The sequence below is a fragment of the Peromyscus eremicus genome, unplaced genomic scaffold (assembly GCF_949786415.1).
Source record: "Peromyscus eremicus unplaced genomic scaffold, PerEre_H2_v1 PerEre#2#chrX_unloc_3, whole genome shotgun sequence".
Lineage (NCBI taxonomy): Eukaryota > Metazoa > Chordata > Mammalia > Rodentia > Cricetidae > Peromyscus > Peromyscus eremicus.
In genome coordinates this window covers 1,845,447-1,864,459 of record NW_026734290.1, presented here as the reverse complement: position 1 = coordinate 1,864,459, position 19,013 = coordinate 1,845,447, and the positions used below count along the sequence as shown (strand labels likewise).

The window sequence follows — 19,013 nt, the reverse complement described above, 5'->3', positions numbered from 1 at the left end:
AAAAGGAAGAATTATTCTCAAAGCAAATATTGCAAGACAGCTAAGTTCTACTTCCTTAAGATAGCATATTTTGACATCACTGAAAGTTACAAAGCAGAAAAAAAGCAGGCAGCAAGTCAAACTCAACTCAAAACGCTAACAATGCCTATGATGCAACCTGGAATGACCTCTAACTACAAATTATACCCCGGAGACCAGAACACCATGGAAGACTATTGATCATGAGTTAAGTACAAAGAGCTGCTCTCCAGAACTGCCTTTTCAAACATTAAAAAATTATTTGAACATTATTTTTGGAAGGGAGGAAATGTCTGAAGATGGATTAGATGATTCTACACATAGGGAAAACATTCTAATTAAGAGACTTTAAAAGCTACTGTAGATGTTTATTTGATCTTAGCAATGTTGTCAGTTATCATAAAGTATTTCTCTTTATCACAAAATAGTAAGGATTTCAAAAGTCCAAAGGGAAAAATCTAGAAGCTTTAAAAATTTGTTTGAACCGAGCCCTAATTCTTCTAAAAAGGGTCTCCAAAATCTGGAGTAGAATTATCATACTCCATAATGAAATGCTTGAGTTCTTCAACATGTTGCTCACCTATTTCATGCAAACTCTGCTTCATTGCAAACTGTATAGATTTTTCTAACGAACGATCCTTTTCAACCAGCCTTTCCACCACCATCCGGAAAGTTTCACAGACTTGTCGGTAAACCTTCTCAATCTCTGTGATTTTTGATGCAATCGCTTTTGAGCGACTGCTAAGCTGGCTGTCTTCACACAATTCTGTGCCAGCTCTTGTGTTGGACTCGGGTTCTTCTTTCTGGTTGATACATAATGGTGCCTTGGATCCCGTCTCAACCTCGGACATTTCAGCCAAGTGATTTTCTTCTGACTTCTTGGGATTTTCATTAGCCCACTTCCTTGCAGCATCAGCCTGTTCCTTCTCAGTCAGCCGGCTGGGGCTTTTTAACACCTTGGATGAAGAACCTGAAGGCACAGTATCTCTTGATGTTTTCAAAAACTGGATGGCTCTCTCTTTACATTGATGTCGAGACTGATGGAAGGAGCGCATCCTGCTTCTACTGCTGAGACTGGAGCCAAATCTGCTGGGTAGGGAGTCCTTCCCACCCACATGTGATTCTCTCAAAAAAGGAGCGCCCCGTTTATGGGGAGATCGTTGTCTTGAATAATGGGAAGAATAAAAAAGTCTTCTTCTAAAGCTGTTTATCATGGCCCTGTATTCAGGCTGTCGGCTTGTGGCATACTCATTTCTTGACCATCGGTAGCCATAAGGGCCTCTTTTGTAGGGTGGACCACTTCTTGGATTCTGAGAAAAACAGCGGCCCTCATCCCATTTTTGGTAATCCACGTGACAGTAGTATCTACTGTAGCCTCCTTCATCGGGTCTGGCTAGCAGAGATGATCTCTTGTTTCCCAGAGGCGGTCTCTTTGGCACAACGGTTGCCATCACTGGGATGGTTCCAAGGAGGCACTTGTTTTCGTGGAAGTTGCTTGTAGTCATACCAACCCTGCGCTTGATTTCCTGGAAGTCGCTTGTAGTCACACCATCCTTCAGACCACATCTCATCTCGTGGAAGCCACCGGACTTCTGCCAACAGAAATGTGTACTTCCCTTCCTGTTCACTTTCAATTTCTAACCATACTCATGGCTCAGTTCAAGAATCTGTTATTGTCTAAAAATTCGTCCTTGGAACTCTCCAACACGCACGTTCCACCGCTGCTGCTGAAACCCCACCAGAGCTCTCTAATTAGACTTAGGACCACTCAACAGCAGGGAAATCATGCCAGGTGCTTGAAAGCTAGGAAATTAGCTGGGGCTAGTGAGGTCATGCGTCCTAGAGGAGAATGCAGTACTACCACTTGACTAAATCAGTACAATTCCTAAGTGAATTCCACTTACTACAAATAAGTGTCGCTCTCACCCCTCACCAAAAATGCTTCTCTTTGCAACAGAGAGAGACCACTGCAGTAAAACACAACCACTCAAATTCAGAGAACAAGTGTTTGTGGGGCATCTAGCCCCAATATATATTCCACAACTCCTGTGCCTAAGGTGCAGGGAGCATCGTTAAGAGGAGGAGGAAAGATTGTAGGAACCAGAAATGAAAGGGAAGCTTCACGATATTTCAACAATATGATTGCCTAAAGAAAAACTGAACAGGGACAATACCAATCAATATGCTAAGTTGAAAGTGGGAAATCTCACAAGTTTCCACCCCTAAACAAAGAACCACAGGCTGCCGGGCAGTGGTGGCACAAGCCTTTAATCCCAGCACTCGGGAGGCAGAGGCAGGCGGATCTCTGTGAGTTCGAGGCCAGCCTGGTCTGCAAAGTAAGTTCCAGGAAAGGCGCAAAGCTACACAGAGAAACCCTGTCTCAAAAAACCAAAAAAAAAAATAAATAAATAAAAATAAACAAAAAAAACCCTGTAAACAAAGAAAAAAAAAAGAACCACAGCTGCTAAAGAATTAGTCTTCACCAGGGATGATCCTTTTAAGTGGTTCCCAATATCAAGTGGTCAGTTCTGAAATCATATACATATACAAGCAACATTAAATAGACTCAGAAGATTGTATTTGTATATTTGTGTGTGTGTGTGTGTGTGTGTGTGTGTGTGTGTGTGTGTGTGTGTGAAAATTAAGGAATAGAGATCATAAATTTGAGAGGCACCCAGGAGGAGAGGATATGGAATGAAATTAAACAGAAAAGGAAAGGATGTGATTGTATTTTCACTTCTAAAATTTTAAAAATTAAGTAAGACATAAATATACGAAGCACCGCCATTTTTACTGCTCGGTCTAGGAGCGAGAAGCTGAGAGTTGAAGTTATCTGCTTCCATCCTTTGTGCATACCCTGCTGGAGCCGCTGCCACTATGGATGATTTGGAGGATCTGGTGTACCAGGCAAAGCTGGCAGAGCAGGCCTGGCAAAATGATGAAATGATGGAATCAATGAAGAAAGCAGCAGGGATGGACGTGGAGCTGACAGTTGAAGAATGAAACCTTATATCTGTTGCATATAAAAATGTGATTGGAGCCAGAAGAGCAACCTGGAGAATAATCAGCAGCATTGAAGAGAAGGAAGAAAACAAGGGAGGAGAGGACTAACTAAAGATGATTCGGAAGTACCAGCAAATGGTTAAAACTGAGATCAAGTTAATCTGTTGTGACATCCTGGATGTGCTGTGGGATGGTCTGTATGTCAAGTGTGTTGCTGATTGGTCAGTAAATAAATCACTGATTGGCCATTGGCTAGGCAGGAAGTATAGGCGGGACTAACAGAGAGGAGAATTGAGAGAACAGGAAGCTGGGTGAGGGAGACACTGCCAGCCGCCATCAGGACAAGGAAGATGTAAGGTACCAATAAGCCATGAGCCATGTGGCAAAGTAAAGATTAATAGAAATGGGCTAAATATAAGAGTAAGAGCTAGACAATGACAGGCCTGAGCTAATGGCCAAGCAGTTTAAATAATGTAAGAGTCTGTGTGTTTATTTTATAAGTGGGCTCTGGAACTGGCGGGACTTGGTGGCGGGAGCTGGAGAGAAATTCTCCAGCAACAAATGGCGCCCAACGTGGGGCAAGAGTTTCCACCTAACACCTGAGTAAAAAGATTCTAAAACGGAGCTAAAAACAGCTTCCTAATTGTCTCTCTCAAATGAGCGGCAGCTGCTGGTTTGAGCTACTGGCGGGTTCCTAGCGTGCGTGCTCGACCTGCCGCCGTATGGCGGGAATGAGGCCTCTGCGAATGGCACATTAAGCTATGTGGTGAATTTAGCCTTTGCTAGCACAAAACAAAACAAAACAAAACAAAAAAAAAAGAGGTTTCTGCGCTACACGCTGCTTTGATAGAAGCATAGACCCACTGTTTCTGAGAGTTGATGGCTCCCAGAGCTGGCGGAAAACGGACTACCGCCATGTTGGGAAGCTGAAGTGGGCGGAACCAGCAGCCACAGCACCAGTGCCGTTTCAGGCTTAGAAGGCTACAGTTTAAAGCAATAGGCTCAAGCTAATATAAAAAAATAAGCCACGTAAAGATGGCTACCACACAGAGAATCTGGATTATGTTCTCTTTGATATTCGTAACTGCAGAAAAACATTTGATTGTAAAAGCTGTTGAGTTATGCCAAAATGTATATTTTAAAGGTACCTTGACTTCAAAATTTGGATATAAGGATATGTTGCTTTGGAAAAGAGTCTCTGCTTTTGTTTCCACAGAAAGCCAGAGACTATGGATTTGTTCCAGATTAAGATACATCAGGTTTGACCAGCCAAGACCCCCTGAAAGGTCTCCAATGACACCATGGCCCAGATGACTCAACATCCAGAATGGTTTCAAGGCAACTGGCTCAGACGATACAGCCTCATGGACTACTCCATGATCCTAAAATTTTCTTTGTGTCCCCATAAGATACAGCGCCCCCCTCCAGCAGGAAGTAGTAAGAGAAGCTACGCCCAAATTCCCAAATATACCAAGCTGGCTTTAGAGATGGAATTGGCTCACTCCCCCTCTAAACCCAGACATATTGCTCAAAAAAAAATGGTTAAGAGATTCTTGTGTCCCAAATCAGAAGAGCCCTCTGGTGTGAGACAGAGAAAAACCAATATTTTTATTTAAAGCAGGTTGATTATAAATACAATCTCTTTCTAAAGAAAAAAAGGAGATAGTTTAGATATGATAGGATGAAAGGGTAGATTAATGAACCTACTTTTAAAGAGTAACAACTTGTTTAAAATGTTTTACATCGCTATAGATTTTAGTTTATTGATACAAGTTTAAACTTAATTTTGTTATACTGTATATATATTTCTATTCTTGTTTGAGGTATTATGTTTATGTAACTCATTTAAAATTATAATGGATAATTAAAAAATAGATTAATAATTAGTCATCTATGATAATCATATTTGTAGCCATGTTAGTTAAGTCTTCTAGGTATACATAGTTATATTTCAGATAGATAGGTAGTCTTCAAACACTTCAAAGACCTACAGAATATGGCATTTAAAATGTTTTAAAAATTTAGACTTTCTGGACAGTGAGACATGTCTGCTCCTGACAGCACCGATTTACTTCAGAGAGGAGGATGGGCATCGAAGACACTCCATATGGAGTTTATCTTCACCTTGACAAAAATAGCCATTTGGGCAAGAAACTGTTCTTGCCTGGACTGCCTGATCAACTGGACATGCAGGACCCATACAAAGGTGACCACTGAACTTTGCTTGACAAAATGGTCCTTCAGGTTCCTGCTTTGCAGAGAAAACTGCCAGACACTCTACAGGACACAGAGAAAAGTGAATAAGAGACTCTAGGCCTGTGGGCTGAAGACAGATGCCCCAACTTTACAAGAGAACTTTGAATGACTGTCCAGGCTGCCAGCTGTCTCTGTCTACCCTACAAGACTCCTAAAAGTTGCTTATATCCTTCTCCATTTCTCAGGTAGTAGTATATCCTTCTGAGGTCTTTGATGTGGTTAAAGACTAGATACTTACAATTTTCCTTAGTTATAATAAAAGATAAGTTAGATATAAAACCTTAAACTTACAAATATAAGATAGATAGGATCTCTTCTTTAATATTGTAACTGTAATTCTTGCTTGATAATTGTTTTGTTATATGTAATTTTACTATGTTAAAGTTAAAACCTTCCTTTTTAAGAAAAGAAAAGGGGAAGTGCTGTGGGATGGTCTGTATGTCAAGTGTGTTGCTGATTGGTCAGTAAATAAATCACTGATTGGCCATTGGCTAGGCAGGAAGTATAGGCGGGACTAACAGAGAGGAGAATTGAGAGAACAGGAAGCTGGGTGAGGGAGACACTGCCAGCCGCCATCAGGACAAGGAAGATGTAAGGTACCAATAAGCCATGAGCCATGTGGCAAAGTAAAGATTAATAGAAATGGGCTAAATATAAGAGTAAGAGCTAGACAATGACAGGCCTGAGCTAATGGCCAAGCAGTTTAAATAATGTAAGAGTCTGTGTGTTTATTTTATAAGTGGGCTCTGGAACTGGCGGGACTTGGTGGCGGGAGCTGGAGAGAAATTCTCCAGCAACATGGATGTACTGGACAAATACCTCATTCCAGCAGCTAAAACTGGCGAGTCCAAGGTTTTCTATTATAAATGAAAGGGGCCTACCACAGGTATCTGGCCGAGTTTGCCACAGGAAACGACAGGAAGGAGGCTGCAGAAAACACCCTTGTGGGTTACTAAGCTGCTAGTGCCATCACCATGACAGAACCCCCTCCAAAGCACCCCATTTGTTTAGGTCTTGCTCTCAACTTTTCCATGTTCCACTATAAAATTCTTAATTCCCCCGACCATGCCTGTAGGTTGGCAAAAGCAGCTTTTGATGACGCCATTGCAGAACTGGACACACTGAGTGAAGAAAGCTATAAGGACTCTACGATTTTCATGCAGCTGCTACCTCATAACCTGACGCTCTGGACCTCAGACATGCAGGGCGATGGTGAAGAGCAGAATAAAGAAGTGCTGCAGTATGTGGAAGGTGAAAATCAGTGAGACACAATAAAGCCAACAAGAGAACACATCTCTGACCACCCTACCTCCCCTCGGCTTCCCTGGGAAGTTCCCCATTGTCACTGAGAACCAGCAAATTTGACTTTCATATTTGGTCTCAGAATTTAGGTTCCTGCTCTGTTGTTTTTCTTTTTTTTCTCCCCTCCCCCTTTTTTAAAACAAAAATCAGTTTTCAGAAGTTCTTAAAGGCAAGAGTGAATTTCTGTGGATTTTACTGGTCCCAGCTTTTAGGTTCTTTACAACACTAACAGGACTGCATAGAGGCTGTTTCAGCATTACTGTATTGCTCCAGCCACAGGCAGCAACATCATCATGAGAAATGGAAATGACGTTTGAAAGCCGTTAGACTTCTAGGTGATGCAACTAAGAAAGATTAATCGCACGATAGAGGCAAATATAAAATGAATTTTTAAAATTAATTTATATAATAGCAAAAAATCATAATATTCTAATAAATTTCACTAGTGAAAAAATTAAAGTACCTTAAAATACAAGCTTATAAAATATTTATTTAAAATATTGAAAATGTAAAATGAATTAAAATTAATTTATATAATAGGAAAAAATCGTAATGTCATAACAATGTGGTCTTTTATTTTCACTAACCCTATTGCTGAAGATACCCATATTTGAGTCATAGAACATGGCAGAATCAAGTTGGTAATGACCTAAATGTTTCATCCCTGCTGGCTATGTGCAGGAAGGTGCTATGCAAGCTACCAAAGGAGAGCAGTAATCATCAGTCACACCTATCTATGAAACCTATGAGCCACAACAATGATCAGCCTGACACATGGCCATTGGTGTAATAGTAGCTCAAACAGTATTGGTGTAACCAACCATTTTTTATTGGATTTGAGTTCCTCTCCACAAGATGAAACCCATACTAGCACAGTTATCAGACCAAGAACATACAGCTAGCAGTCATAGGCCCTAGAGGAGAACTTACCACTATCATGCTGCTAAATGGACATCGTATTAAACTGACTTATCATTAGAGACATAGAATAATGTATCTCTTATCCCTCATCTAAGGAGCTTTGATTTACAGTAAATGGTGGTTAACATCGTGGCCCACAACTGGCCAAGGTGCAGAGAATAAGAGACAGAAGAATGCTCAGCCCTAAAGGGAACCTATTTTCCTCATCCTACCCTCACAAAGTTCAGAGATCATTGAGGAAGAGGACAAAGAAAGAGTATAATAATCTGAGGTGGTGGAGGAATACAAGGAACATCTGGACACAGTAGGGCAGATGCACATATGAACTCACACAAACTGCAACACCATGAAAAAGAAAACAAACCTGTGCAAGCCCAAGGCAGACCAAATACCAGCATGGAAGTGGGAGCTGGGCACACAATCTCTGCTGTGAGATGGTCTGTTTGTCAAGTGTGTTGCTAATTAGTCAATAAATAAAACACTGATTGGCCATTGGCTAGGCAGGAAGTGTAGGCAGGACAAGGAGGAGAATAAAGCTGGGAAGTGGAAGGCTGAGTCAGAGAGACACTGCCAGCCGCCACGATGACAAATAGCATGTGAAGATGCCGGTAAGCCACGAGCCATGTGGAAAGGTATAGACTTATAGAAATGGATTAATTTAAGCTTAAGAACAGTTAGCAAGAAGCTTGCCACGGCCATACAGTTTGTAACCAATATAAGTCTCTGTGTTTACTTGGTCGGGTCTGAGTGGCTGTGGGACTGGCAGGTGAGAGAGATTTGCCCTGACTGTGGGCCAGGCAGAAAAACTTAAGCTACAAATCCCCCACCTGCTGCCAAGCCTCATGACCTGAGTTCAATCCCTGGGACCCACATGGCGGATGAAGCAATTCCCACAGACTGCCTCAGATGCAAAGTAGTATAAACAATGGAATAGGAATCCAGAGTTCAGAGTTGAGTTCAGATACTTTCATTGATTAGAATTCAGACTGATTTTTCCAACATTGACCTTATTTTTTGTTTTGTTTTGGGTTTGGGTTTTTTATAGGGGGCTTTTGGTTTGTTTTGTTTTGTTTTACCTAGAAAAGACAGAAATTAATTTGGAACACAGTAACCAGATGTTGGGCCCTGGCCCCCGTTTTTGGGGAGCTGTTACCTTGCTTGCTGACCTTGATCAGATGTCCTCCCTATGCTAATTCCCTGCCGGTTTCATTCCTGCATATTGGTGGAATGCTAGAATGTAAAACACCTGTAGCCTACTTTTGCCCTCCCAGGTTCTTCCACTGTACTGTAAGTCTGTATTTAAGGCCTCCTCCCTCCTTCAATAGGGGGCATTCTACTGAGAGGAATGGCCTGCTGTCTTGTCTCTCTTTTTAATCCTCAGCCTCTCGCTGGGACATGGTGAATGGGTAGTAACGTGGGCGTCGCTACAACCAGAAAGCTTCTGAAATCTGATATTTGTCTTCTTTTGAGTCTATAAAAACTTTGCTAATATGAGTTTATGATACTCCTGTTTGCTGAATAACAATGTCAGGTAATTTGATATTTAGCCAATAAATCAAAACTTATTAATGTACTTGTGTCTACTGAATTACTCTTGTCAGAGAACAGGATGAGTTAAATCAATCTCCCTTTAATGAGATCTTTCTTGATGAACTTATTAAGGGTGGATATTTCAGAGTGAGACTTCAAACAAGGTGAATCTTATGGTGATGCAGTCTAAAACCAACAGTGTCCTGATGGATTAAAAAAGAACAATGGTCTTGATAGAGAATTAGATGACCTGGATAAACCTTCAAATGCAAAACATAAAAATACTAAAAAATAACCTCAAGTCTCCACTGACACCTGCTTACTGACAAAACAAAACAATATTTAGGCTAAGCAATGAATGATGGTAAAATCTCTGAGAACTTCAACTGACTTGCTTCCAAGAGAATTGGGTGAGATTGAGTTAACTCTCAGAATCATGGGGAAATTCAAGGGCTTCAAAGCCCAACAGAAGATCCCCCATAAGACTAGGACAGGAAAATTTACTCCAGCATAAGGCAAACTAAGAAGTAAACCCTCATGGACAATCCAACCCCAAGAGAGAAGCCTGGAGAACTACAGGTAAATTTGCTAGTATCAACCTTTTTAGTGAGTACAAAAATAAAGCCTCAGAATTCATAACCACAAAGAGGTACATATGAGTAAGTCTAATTCACACTAACTTAATTGTGCCACAAAACCTCAAACCAAGAATTTAATTCATATAGATTCCAGACTCACAGAAGAAAACTAAAATCATTTAGAGGAATGTCCTTTCTCTCAGCTCTCAAACATTCCATTGAATTTTTTCTGAGAAATGATAATGTTATATATACAAAAATTCTTACCTAATTTAGGAAACAAGACTGAAAAAGACAATAGAAAATTTAGGCTAGTGGATCTTTATACATTAGAATTATTAGATATGAAACAAACTGTAGTTAAATATAGCTTAATGAAAACAAAATGTTTAAACATACGAGTAAAGACCAGGCAAATAGGGAAAAGTATATACTTTCTGGAAAATTAAGATGATTTAAATAACCTCAACATTTTAAAGATAGTAGAACACATAGTGAGTACTTACGATATTTTGTTGAAGGAATAAATGATTATAAAAAATGTATTACCATAAGCACAAAAAATCTTGAAATGATAAGAGAATGTTGTGTTTTGCTAAATGGGTCCATTACCAATGAAAACTCAAGGATCAGATATTGGGTCAAAACCTTATGGATCAAAGAAGCACAGGAGGAGTGACCAGCTGACCTTCTCTTTCTTACCAGAGACCCACCCAGTACACCTTCTATCCACATGTCCCAGGTCAAAGAGAGCTCTTGAGTTCCAAGTCCCTCCCTCCTCCTTCCTGTCCAACTTCCCTATCTGTACTCCTGGCTTCTCTATGGCTAATTCCAGTCAGTTAGCCACTGGTTCCACCCCCTCATTCAATGTTAACACTATTAACATAGTCTAAGAGTGTCACAGTGTGATCAAATATCCTGCAACAAGAGAAGATATATAGATATTTCTGGCTCCAGAGAACAAGCAAAGACAAAAGGACAAATAGATTGCTATCTACACCTTGTCCATAACAAGTCTAGAGTATGGAACACATCCAGTGAAGACTTCCTAAGTTTAATAAATATCAGAGAGTAGCTGAGATTATGAAATAGTGAAGAGAGAATTTCTAAAGAGATGGAAAGCTTAAAGCAGATGACAGTATTCCCAAAAAGAGTGAGCGAGAGAGAGGGAGAGAGTTGTTTCAATGGCTGATTCACTGAAGTAGAATAGTCATGTGAGAATTTGAATGTTGCCTCTCTAAAAGCTAAGCATTTCAGTCAATACTAAGAAAAAGTAAATACTTCTGCTTTCTGTTTACTTTGTATGTCTCCTGTCTTATTAACAAAATGTCAACGAGATTGGAAATGCTTTTTCTTGAATATTACTAAGGACCAGCCTTAATAATCGTCTTCCCAAGGGCCCATAAGAGAAGCTATGAATGGCGAGAATTATTTTGGGGCAAAGAATCTAAGTACATCGAGCTCTTTTGTCTGTCTACCTTATTCCTCTGGGATAAAATTCTGTCTACACAGCTTCCGTTCTGCGCTCATGCCTAGCTCATTTCTTGCCTGATTTCTCTCTACATTTACCTGCTGACCTCTAAGCTCTATCTTAATTCTCTCATCTTAGTTCCGCCCCATCTAGGTCCTCATCCATCTAGTTCTTCCCCATTTCAGCTCCTCTCCCATCTCCTTCTTTCTCATCTTGTTCCTCCTCATCTTGTTCTTCCCCATCTGGCTCTTCCTCATCTTCCATCTTGTTCCTCTATTACTCTCTTCTAGCCCTTCAATCCAGTTCTTCCCCAGCTCAATTTGTTCTTCTCCAGTTCTTTCCCATCTAGTTCTTCCATTCTCTTTTCTCTTTTAAATCTAGTCCTTCTCTGAAAATAAAACTGCCATTTTATCCCTTTGACCCTTATCTCTCCAAGATATCTCTGCTCCCACAGTTTCTGGCAAGTATGCTCGGTTGCTAGGCAACTTGACTAGGCAACTTTCATCAAAGCTAGATGTACCTGTAAGTTGGAACCCTTTAGTTCTGAGTTAATTCTTAAGGGTGGATCTAAAACTAGAGGTAAGATTTTGGAAAGGAGAAGGTTAAACTTAATTAGCACATCTGCCAGGCCTTCTCAAACAGATAGTCTAGATGCTTAATTCTGTTCTTAAAGAGTACAGAGGTATCTCGGATAAGATATTTTCATCCATCTGGGGATGGTCCTGGCCAGATGCTGCTTATGATAATAATTACAGAAAGGCCTGAAATTAGGAATCCTGGCTGTTACTGCCCAGAAGGTTATCTAAATACCCTTTAATAGAGGGGAAATTGTGCCCAAAGAATGATGGAAAAGCTACAATAGCACACGAGAAATTCATAGCAGGAAATGGCTTACAATCAAAAGCCAGTATCACCAAGACTCCTTGAGCCTCAGCTTGACCTCTGGAAGGCCCTTGGCTTCTTCCAGGTATTAGCTTGTCATAATCAGCTGAAATCCTTCTTCATGTATTTTTGCGGCTTGCAGCAGCTCTTCCAACTTTCCAGTCTCTTCAATGTAGAGAGACAAGAAATAGAGAAGAAAGAGGAGAAAGATGCTATGTACTAGAAGGCAGTTAAGCACACACCCTGACACAAAAGGCTGGTACTCTATAGGTCTTCACTCTGAGTCCAGAGAATTCTGCTGGCTTAGAGCTCTATCCTGGCCTCTGTACCCTGTATATTCACACAGATAACTGGTCTAGGAAGAGCCACTCTAAAGAATTTAAACGGAACCAATGCATATGCACATATGCTACAAGTGGAAGCAAAGGCAAGAAAGGGGGAAAATAAATAGCATGATGGATAGGACCTACTCAAAGAAACAAATTGCACTGCAATAAAGACAAATAATGACCAAACACATTGCTAATAATTTTTAAAAGTTCATGGGGAAAATGCATTGACATAAATTGCACACACACACACATACACACACACACACAAACACACACACACACACTCAGAACAAAATTAAATTGCTCAAGAAATGTTAAAACAATAGAAAATTTTGAAATGATATCAGAGAGCTTAGGAAAAAATGAAAAGGAGACAGACAAACAGTAACAGATATTAACGAAGATAGCATAAAGGAGAAAAGACATAACTAAGATCATGAGAGGTAGATTGGATTATAGAAAGAGAGAAGGAGAAAGGGGAGATTGGTTGGAGAAAAGCAATATAAAAATGAAAGAAAAATATAAAAGACATTGGAACTTAATGTTGTAAGATAGAAATAGGAGATCCAATACATATTGATTATCCAGAAAAAGGGACAGGGCAAAATGGAACAAAAATTACTCAAATCTGTGTTAGACAGTTTCCTTAGTTTCAACATGTTTGATTATTTGAACCGAATATCAAATTGGATCAAAGGATACATGATTTATTTGATGTTTTAAAACACTTGATCAAAAAACACATGGCATGCTATGAAAAATGATATTGAACAATAAATGTATTGATTTACAAGGCACAAAAAGATATATATTGAAACCGACCAAAATCATACATGTAGAAGGAGATCATATTAACCTCAAATCTTCATCTAGAAGCACTAATCATGAATGAACAAGGCAATCTTTAAAAGACAACATGTTGCAAGTGTTGCTTAAATAGAAAGCCAAATATTTTTAGATATACATGAATCCAAAGAATATCCTTCTTTTTCCTCATAAATATATGTATATATTTCCCATTTATTGAAATTGGATCTTTTTCTCACATAATATATCCTGATTAATGTTTCTCCTCCCTCTAATCCTGTTGTGATATTTTATTTGTGCTGAAATGTGGTGATATTTTATTTGCATGTTAATAAAGTTTGCCTGGAGATCACAGGAAATAGCAAGCCGTTTTAAGTAAACACAAAAGTCAGGCAGTGGTAGCACATGCCCTTAATCCGATCACTTGGCAGGCAGGGTCTCTGTGTGCTCAAGGTCACACTAGGGAACAGATACAAGCGTGGTGGCTCACATTTTTAATTCCAGTACCAACCATAGAGACCCTGGAGGTCTGTACACGTAGGCAGTAACAAGCAAGTGAGCTAGCTAGGCTAAGAGTCAATGAGAGGGCAGAAGAGCAGGGCAATAAAAGCCTGGGTAGACAGGAAGTCATGGCATTTTGGAAGCTACAGAGCTGGTGAGGTAAGGTGGTTGTTGGCTCTCACTATTTCTCTGATCTCTGAGGCTTTCACCCCTATATTTGGCTCCCTGTTCTTTTTTAATAAGATCCCTTAGAAATTCGTCTACATAATCCTCCCAGTTTCTTCCCACCTCTTTCTCATTCAATCCACCCACTTTTTGTCTCTCATTAGAAAACAGACATCTAGGGGATAATAATAAAATGAAATATAAAAAACTAAAATAAAACAACTAACACATCAGAATAGGACCAACAAACAAAGGGGAAAGCATCCCCAAAAGAACAAACAGACACAGAAAGCTACTTGAGCAGAAGAATATTTGACACATAGACTTGGAGGATAGGAGACTTGACCTCCCAATCCGGTGCTGCTGTAGGGCTGCCTTGCTGCTCTGTAACATTCTGGGATACATCATGAGGACAGAAAGGCCAGGTGAGGGGGCAAGAGCAGGAAGGGAGGAGCGAGGGAAGTTTCCCTATCTGCAGTTCCACATGTCAGCGCCATCACAGTAGCAATCACTTTGAACTCAAGCTTCCTAAGGGACCTTCAGTTTCAGACAAGTACCTCTGTTTTCTTTTCTGAAGTAGTTAAATGTTGAAGGATCCACTGGGAAAGGCCAACTTACAACTACAATCCATTTTTAAGAATCCATACAGTACTGGAGACAGACGTTAAAGTGATTAGGATTCATTTTAGGAACATCGCCTCTTTAGTGTTTCAGCCCATCTGTGGGTATTGTCTTTTTTTTTCTTTTTTCGTTCCTTTATTTTATTGAAAATATTTTTCTCATATATTATATCCTGATTAAGATTTCCCCTACCCTACTTCTCCCATTTTTCTCCCAACCGGCCTCCCATCCTGATCCACTCACTTTCTGTCTCTCATTAAGAAGCAATTCCTTCTTAAAGTACGTGAAGAGGATTCATTTAACAAATTAAAGGGATTTATAAATAAGAACAAATTTCTGGTAAGCTTTAGCTCTACTGAAACAAAAGTTTAAAAATAAGATACTTGTGAAAATAATGATGATAAAATACAGCATAAATGTTAGAAAAAGTGGCAAACTAAAATTAATGTCTTCTCAAAATAAAGCCATAAAATTGAAATCAAGTATAACTACATACTTTCTAAGAATTGGTTTTTGTTTATTTATTTGTTTGTTTGTTTGTTTTGAGAAAGAACTTAAAGTTGGATGAGTAGGGAAGGGTAGAGGATTTGGAAGGACTTGTGGGATGGGAAAATCATGATCAAAGTATAAATTTAAATATTGTCTTAAATAATAAAATGTATAACAAGAAGCCGGGCGGTGGTGGCGCACGCCTTTAATCCCAGCACTCGGGAGGCAGAGCCAGGTGGATCTCTGTGAGTTCGAGGCCAGCCTGGGCTACCAAGTAAGTTCCAGGAAAGGCGCAAAGCTACACAGAGAAACCTTGTCTCGAAAAACCAAAAAAATAAAAAAATAAAATAAAATGTATAACAAGAAAACGAAATGCCAATCCAGAGCCTGGAGAACAGTGGCAAAATGGTTCCCTGGTGTGGTAGCTTCTTTCTCTACTGCTGTGACAAAGCACAGACCAAAACAATTCTGGGAAAGGGTTTATTTGGCTTACAGGTGACAGTCCACTGTGGAAGGAAGTCAAGGCAGGAACTTGAGCACAGAAATCTGGAGTCTGAATCTGAAGCAGAAATCATGAATGGATGTTGCTTGCTGGCTTCTGCTCTGCCTTACTATGCTACCTTTCTTCTATAACCTATGGCCACCTACCTAGGCAAGGGACCACTCACAGTGGGCTAGACCTTTCCTCTATCAATCAGCAGTCAAGAAGATGTCCCACACACATGCCCAAAGGCTAGCTAATAAAGGCAGTTCTTAAACAAATGTTCCTTCTTCCCAACTTGACAAACAAAACCAAAAATCAGACAGTATATCTTGCATATACAAGCGTCTGGTCTTGAATTCCAGTACTAGGACACAAAAATGAAAAGAAATGGTCATCTTTTTTAAAAAATTGTATCAGTTGCTTGTTAAGACACATAGCAACAGGGACAAACAACCATTTCTAATAGAAATGCAAAATAAGAATGCCACTTTAGAAATGGTGTGACAACCCCTTACCATGCCAAACATTGACATACCTTTCTGCAAAGTATTGACCCCCCAACACACACACCTACAAGGATGGAGGTATGCCAAGGGAAGAAAAAAGTCTCTATCAAATTGCAGCAATATACACAATAAAATGAATATAGACATATTGAATGATAACACAAAGTATAGAATAAATGTGTATGCATCCACACTGATATAAATAAATGTGAATGCTGTGACTTGGATTTAAGTTGCTTCCGACAGGCTCATATGTTTAAGAACTTGGTTCCCATATAGTACTGCTGTGGAGTATTTGGAAGACAGGTCTCCTAGCTGGTGGATATGGATCACTAGGGGTGGGTTTTGAAGGACAGAGCCTTCGCAGATTCTGGTCCTCTTTCTGCTTTCTGATACGTTAAGACCTTAACACGTCTGTCACATCTTCTCCCACCATACCATTCTACCTAGTCTTTTCTGTCATGGTCTGAGTGCTGACTCTGAAACCAGGAGCCCCAGAGTGAAATTCAATCAGATGCTTTCTATTTTCTCAGCTGCTTGATGCTCTTGTTTGTAAAGAGGAACTATCCATTGTTTTCACTTGCTACCAGCACTATTGTGACTAATCTTCTCTTGATTGCTTGCCAGCAAGATCTACATTTTAATAGGTCCTTGCATTTTAGTCTTCTCATTCTTGCTTCAGAATAGTTAGTCCCCTTAGGAAGCATTATAGAGCTCTCTGTTCTAACAGCCTAACTCCCAGCATTGGCAGGCATTGTTTATTACTGCTCTGTGGATGGAGGCAGAAGTCTATTATTCTCCCACCTGTACCTTTTAGTGTCAGGACAAAGTCATCCCTAGACCCCTGGCTCCTCTTTACCTCTCAGTATGAAGTCTTTTCCTTATAAACCAGCTTAGGTAAGGTTTAGGAGGACCATCGTTCTTGGCCAGTTTATGGAGAAAGTTGCCCAGTTGCAATGGGCCAAGCATCCCAACCATCAGCTCCCTTGGACCTCACATTCATTCTCTTCCTGCTCTCTGCAGTTCTCAGAGCCCCCTAACCTCATAGGCCCTCAAGGCCCACCAACAGCGCTAAGCCCCGCCTTGTGGTTTTTACACAGAAACTCTTCCCCAAACTTCCCGTCACCCTTACATGGATCCTAGGAAATGATCTAATGATCAACTTACAGTTAAAATGTGAACTTTTTATGGTTAACGATCTTGATCTTTGTATAAATATTTTCTGTATAAACAAAAATGAAAAGAATTTATACTAACTTATGGTGCCTTCTATCACCAGTAACTATTATTCTAAATAATGGTATTTGGGTTTACAAGTCAGGTTTAGCAGTTTTTCTCCTTTAAGAAATGATCAGCCACAATGAAAGTCACAATTATGGTACCCCTTCTCTCCATTAAATGACCTCAGCAACTATCATTCTATAACAATTAGATATCAGTACTTTAATACTGAGTACGTACATGAATCCCTGAAGAATGATGTTCAAATGTAAACTGCTTGGTAGGTCTGCAGTAGAGAATTCTAACTTGTTCCCAGGGGAAACTTTACTTAGAATAACACTGCATAAAAATTAATCTAAAGGAGACTTGATCCTTGACTGAAAATTGGAGTCTTTAGTTCCATTCATCTACTACACCAAGGATGCTAAGTTATTTACCTTTGGGATGGACTTTTAAAATATTACTAAATTCAAAAATGATCACTGACCTGTATGTCCCCTCTTGAAAACCCCTGACACACACAAACCATAACACTAACAAAAATGAAGATACAGAAGGCAACAGAAAGCTTAGCAAGTAAAGGAGTTTGCTGTCCTAGCCCAACAACCATAGTGTAAGCGCCAAGTCCCAGGGTGGAAGGACAGAACTGACTCTTGAAAGTTGTTCTTGAACCTCTACATGAGGTCCTTCACACGTGTGCGTGCACACACACAGATACACACACACATACAGACACAGACACAGACAGACAGACAGACACAGACATACACACACACACACACACACACACACACACACACACACACATACACACACAAATAGCACGTTGCAGAAATCCAGCAGCAGTCTACAAGACTCCACCTACCAGGGTGAGCAGTACAGCTGCCAGGATGGCCTTAGGTCTGCTGACCCAAGCTTCCAGGTCAAGGCGGCGAGCAAAGAAGGGGCCTCCAAGGCTGACCCCGGACCTGCTAGAGCAGTGGGATGGTGGTGTCCCAGAACCAAGAGCACATGGGAAGTTGTGACACCAAGGGAGACTATCGCCCAACTCAATGGGACCCTAGTCATAGCACCGGGTTCCCACCTGGCAGAAGACTGCTCACAGATGGACACAAGGGAAAGGGACAGGCAGCTGTGTACACTGATCAGGACTCCAGGGTGGGGGGCCAGAGCTTCCTGTCCCATGCTCTGATGGTCTAATATTGAGATGGGAGTGGAGAAGGGCTTTCTTTCAAAACCTTGGCCTCCTTGGTGAAGTGCATTCAAGTGGATGCTGCCCCACATATTCCAAAGCAGGGAACACTGGGGCCAGGGACATCCACAACCTCGCCTCAACAGGCAGGCCGTCCTGGTTCCTAAGGTGGAGACAAGGACACATCAAAAGAAGAAACATTGCACCCACCTGCCCTCTTGCCTACCAAAACTTGGGACCGGTCCCCACCTTAACCGTCTCCTAGGCAGCACCAGGAAACCATTCTGACCTATGTCCACCTCTGTCACAATCTCTCTCCTCTGCACAGCCCTCCACCTTCCACCCCTATGATCCCACCTCCTGAGCCTACCCTACACCAACTACCAGGCACCACTCAGGAAACTTCTCTTCCTGTTCTGTAACTTCCCCAAAACCTGTCAGGCAAGGACTCTCTGTATCCTCTGTGGACAACAACCTACCTGTGGCAGGGCCTAGGAACACACAGGACTCGGCTCTCTCAAGAGATTCCAAGTGGACTGAGGACAGGTAACATAGAATCTGAGGGACAAGAAGCAATTCTCACTCTTAACACCAGGATGCCTACAGCACACACCCACCCTGTGTGTCCTTATGGATTTCCCTAAACATTCCAGGTGTCCTCACACAAATTTCTCTCCACGGGCCCAGACCCATAGAACAAAAAAAGTGTCCACAGACAGAGTGGGTCTGCCCAC

At 40.8% G+C, this 19,013-nt stretch overlaps 1 protein-coding gene and 1 pseudogene across 1 annotated transcript; one reads left to right on the top strand and one right to left on the bottom strand.

Annotated features, from left to right (window-relative positions):
• Positions 1–356: 356 nt before the first annotated feature.
• Positions 357–18,142, bottom strand: LOC131901112 (periphilin-1-like). The gene is made up of 2 exons (XM_059252389.1): positions 17,953–18,142; positions 357–1,610 (listed from the first exon to the last, which is right to left on the bottom strand). Exon 2 carries the CDS (start codon positions 1,587–1,589, stop codon positions 519–521), a length of 1,071 nt encoding a protein of 356 aa, XP_059108372.1. The 5' UTR covers positions 1,590–1,610; positions 17,953–18,142; the 3' UTR covers positions 357–518.
• On the top strand, positions 2,806–6,577 carry LOC131901115 (14-3-3 protein epsilon-like; annotated as a pseudogene).
• Positions 18,143–19,013: the final 871 nt, after the last annotated feature.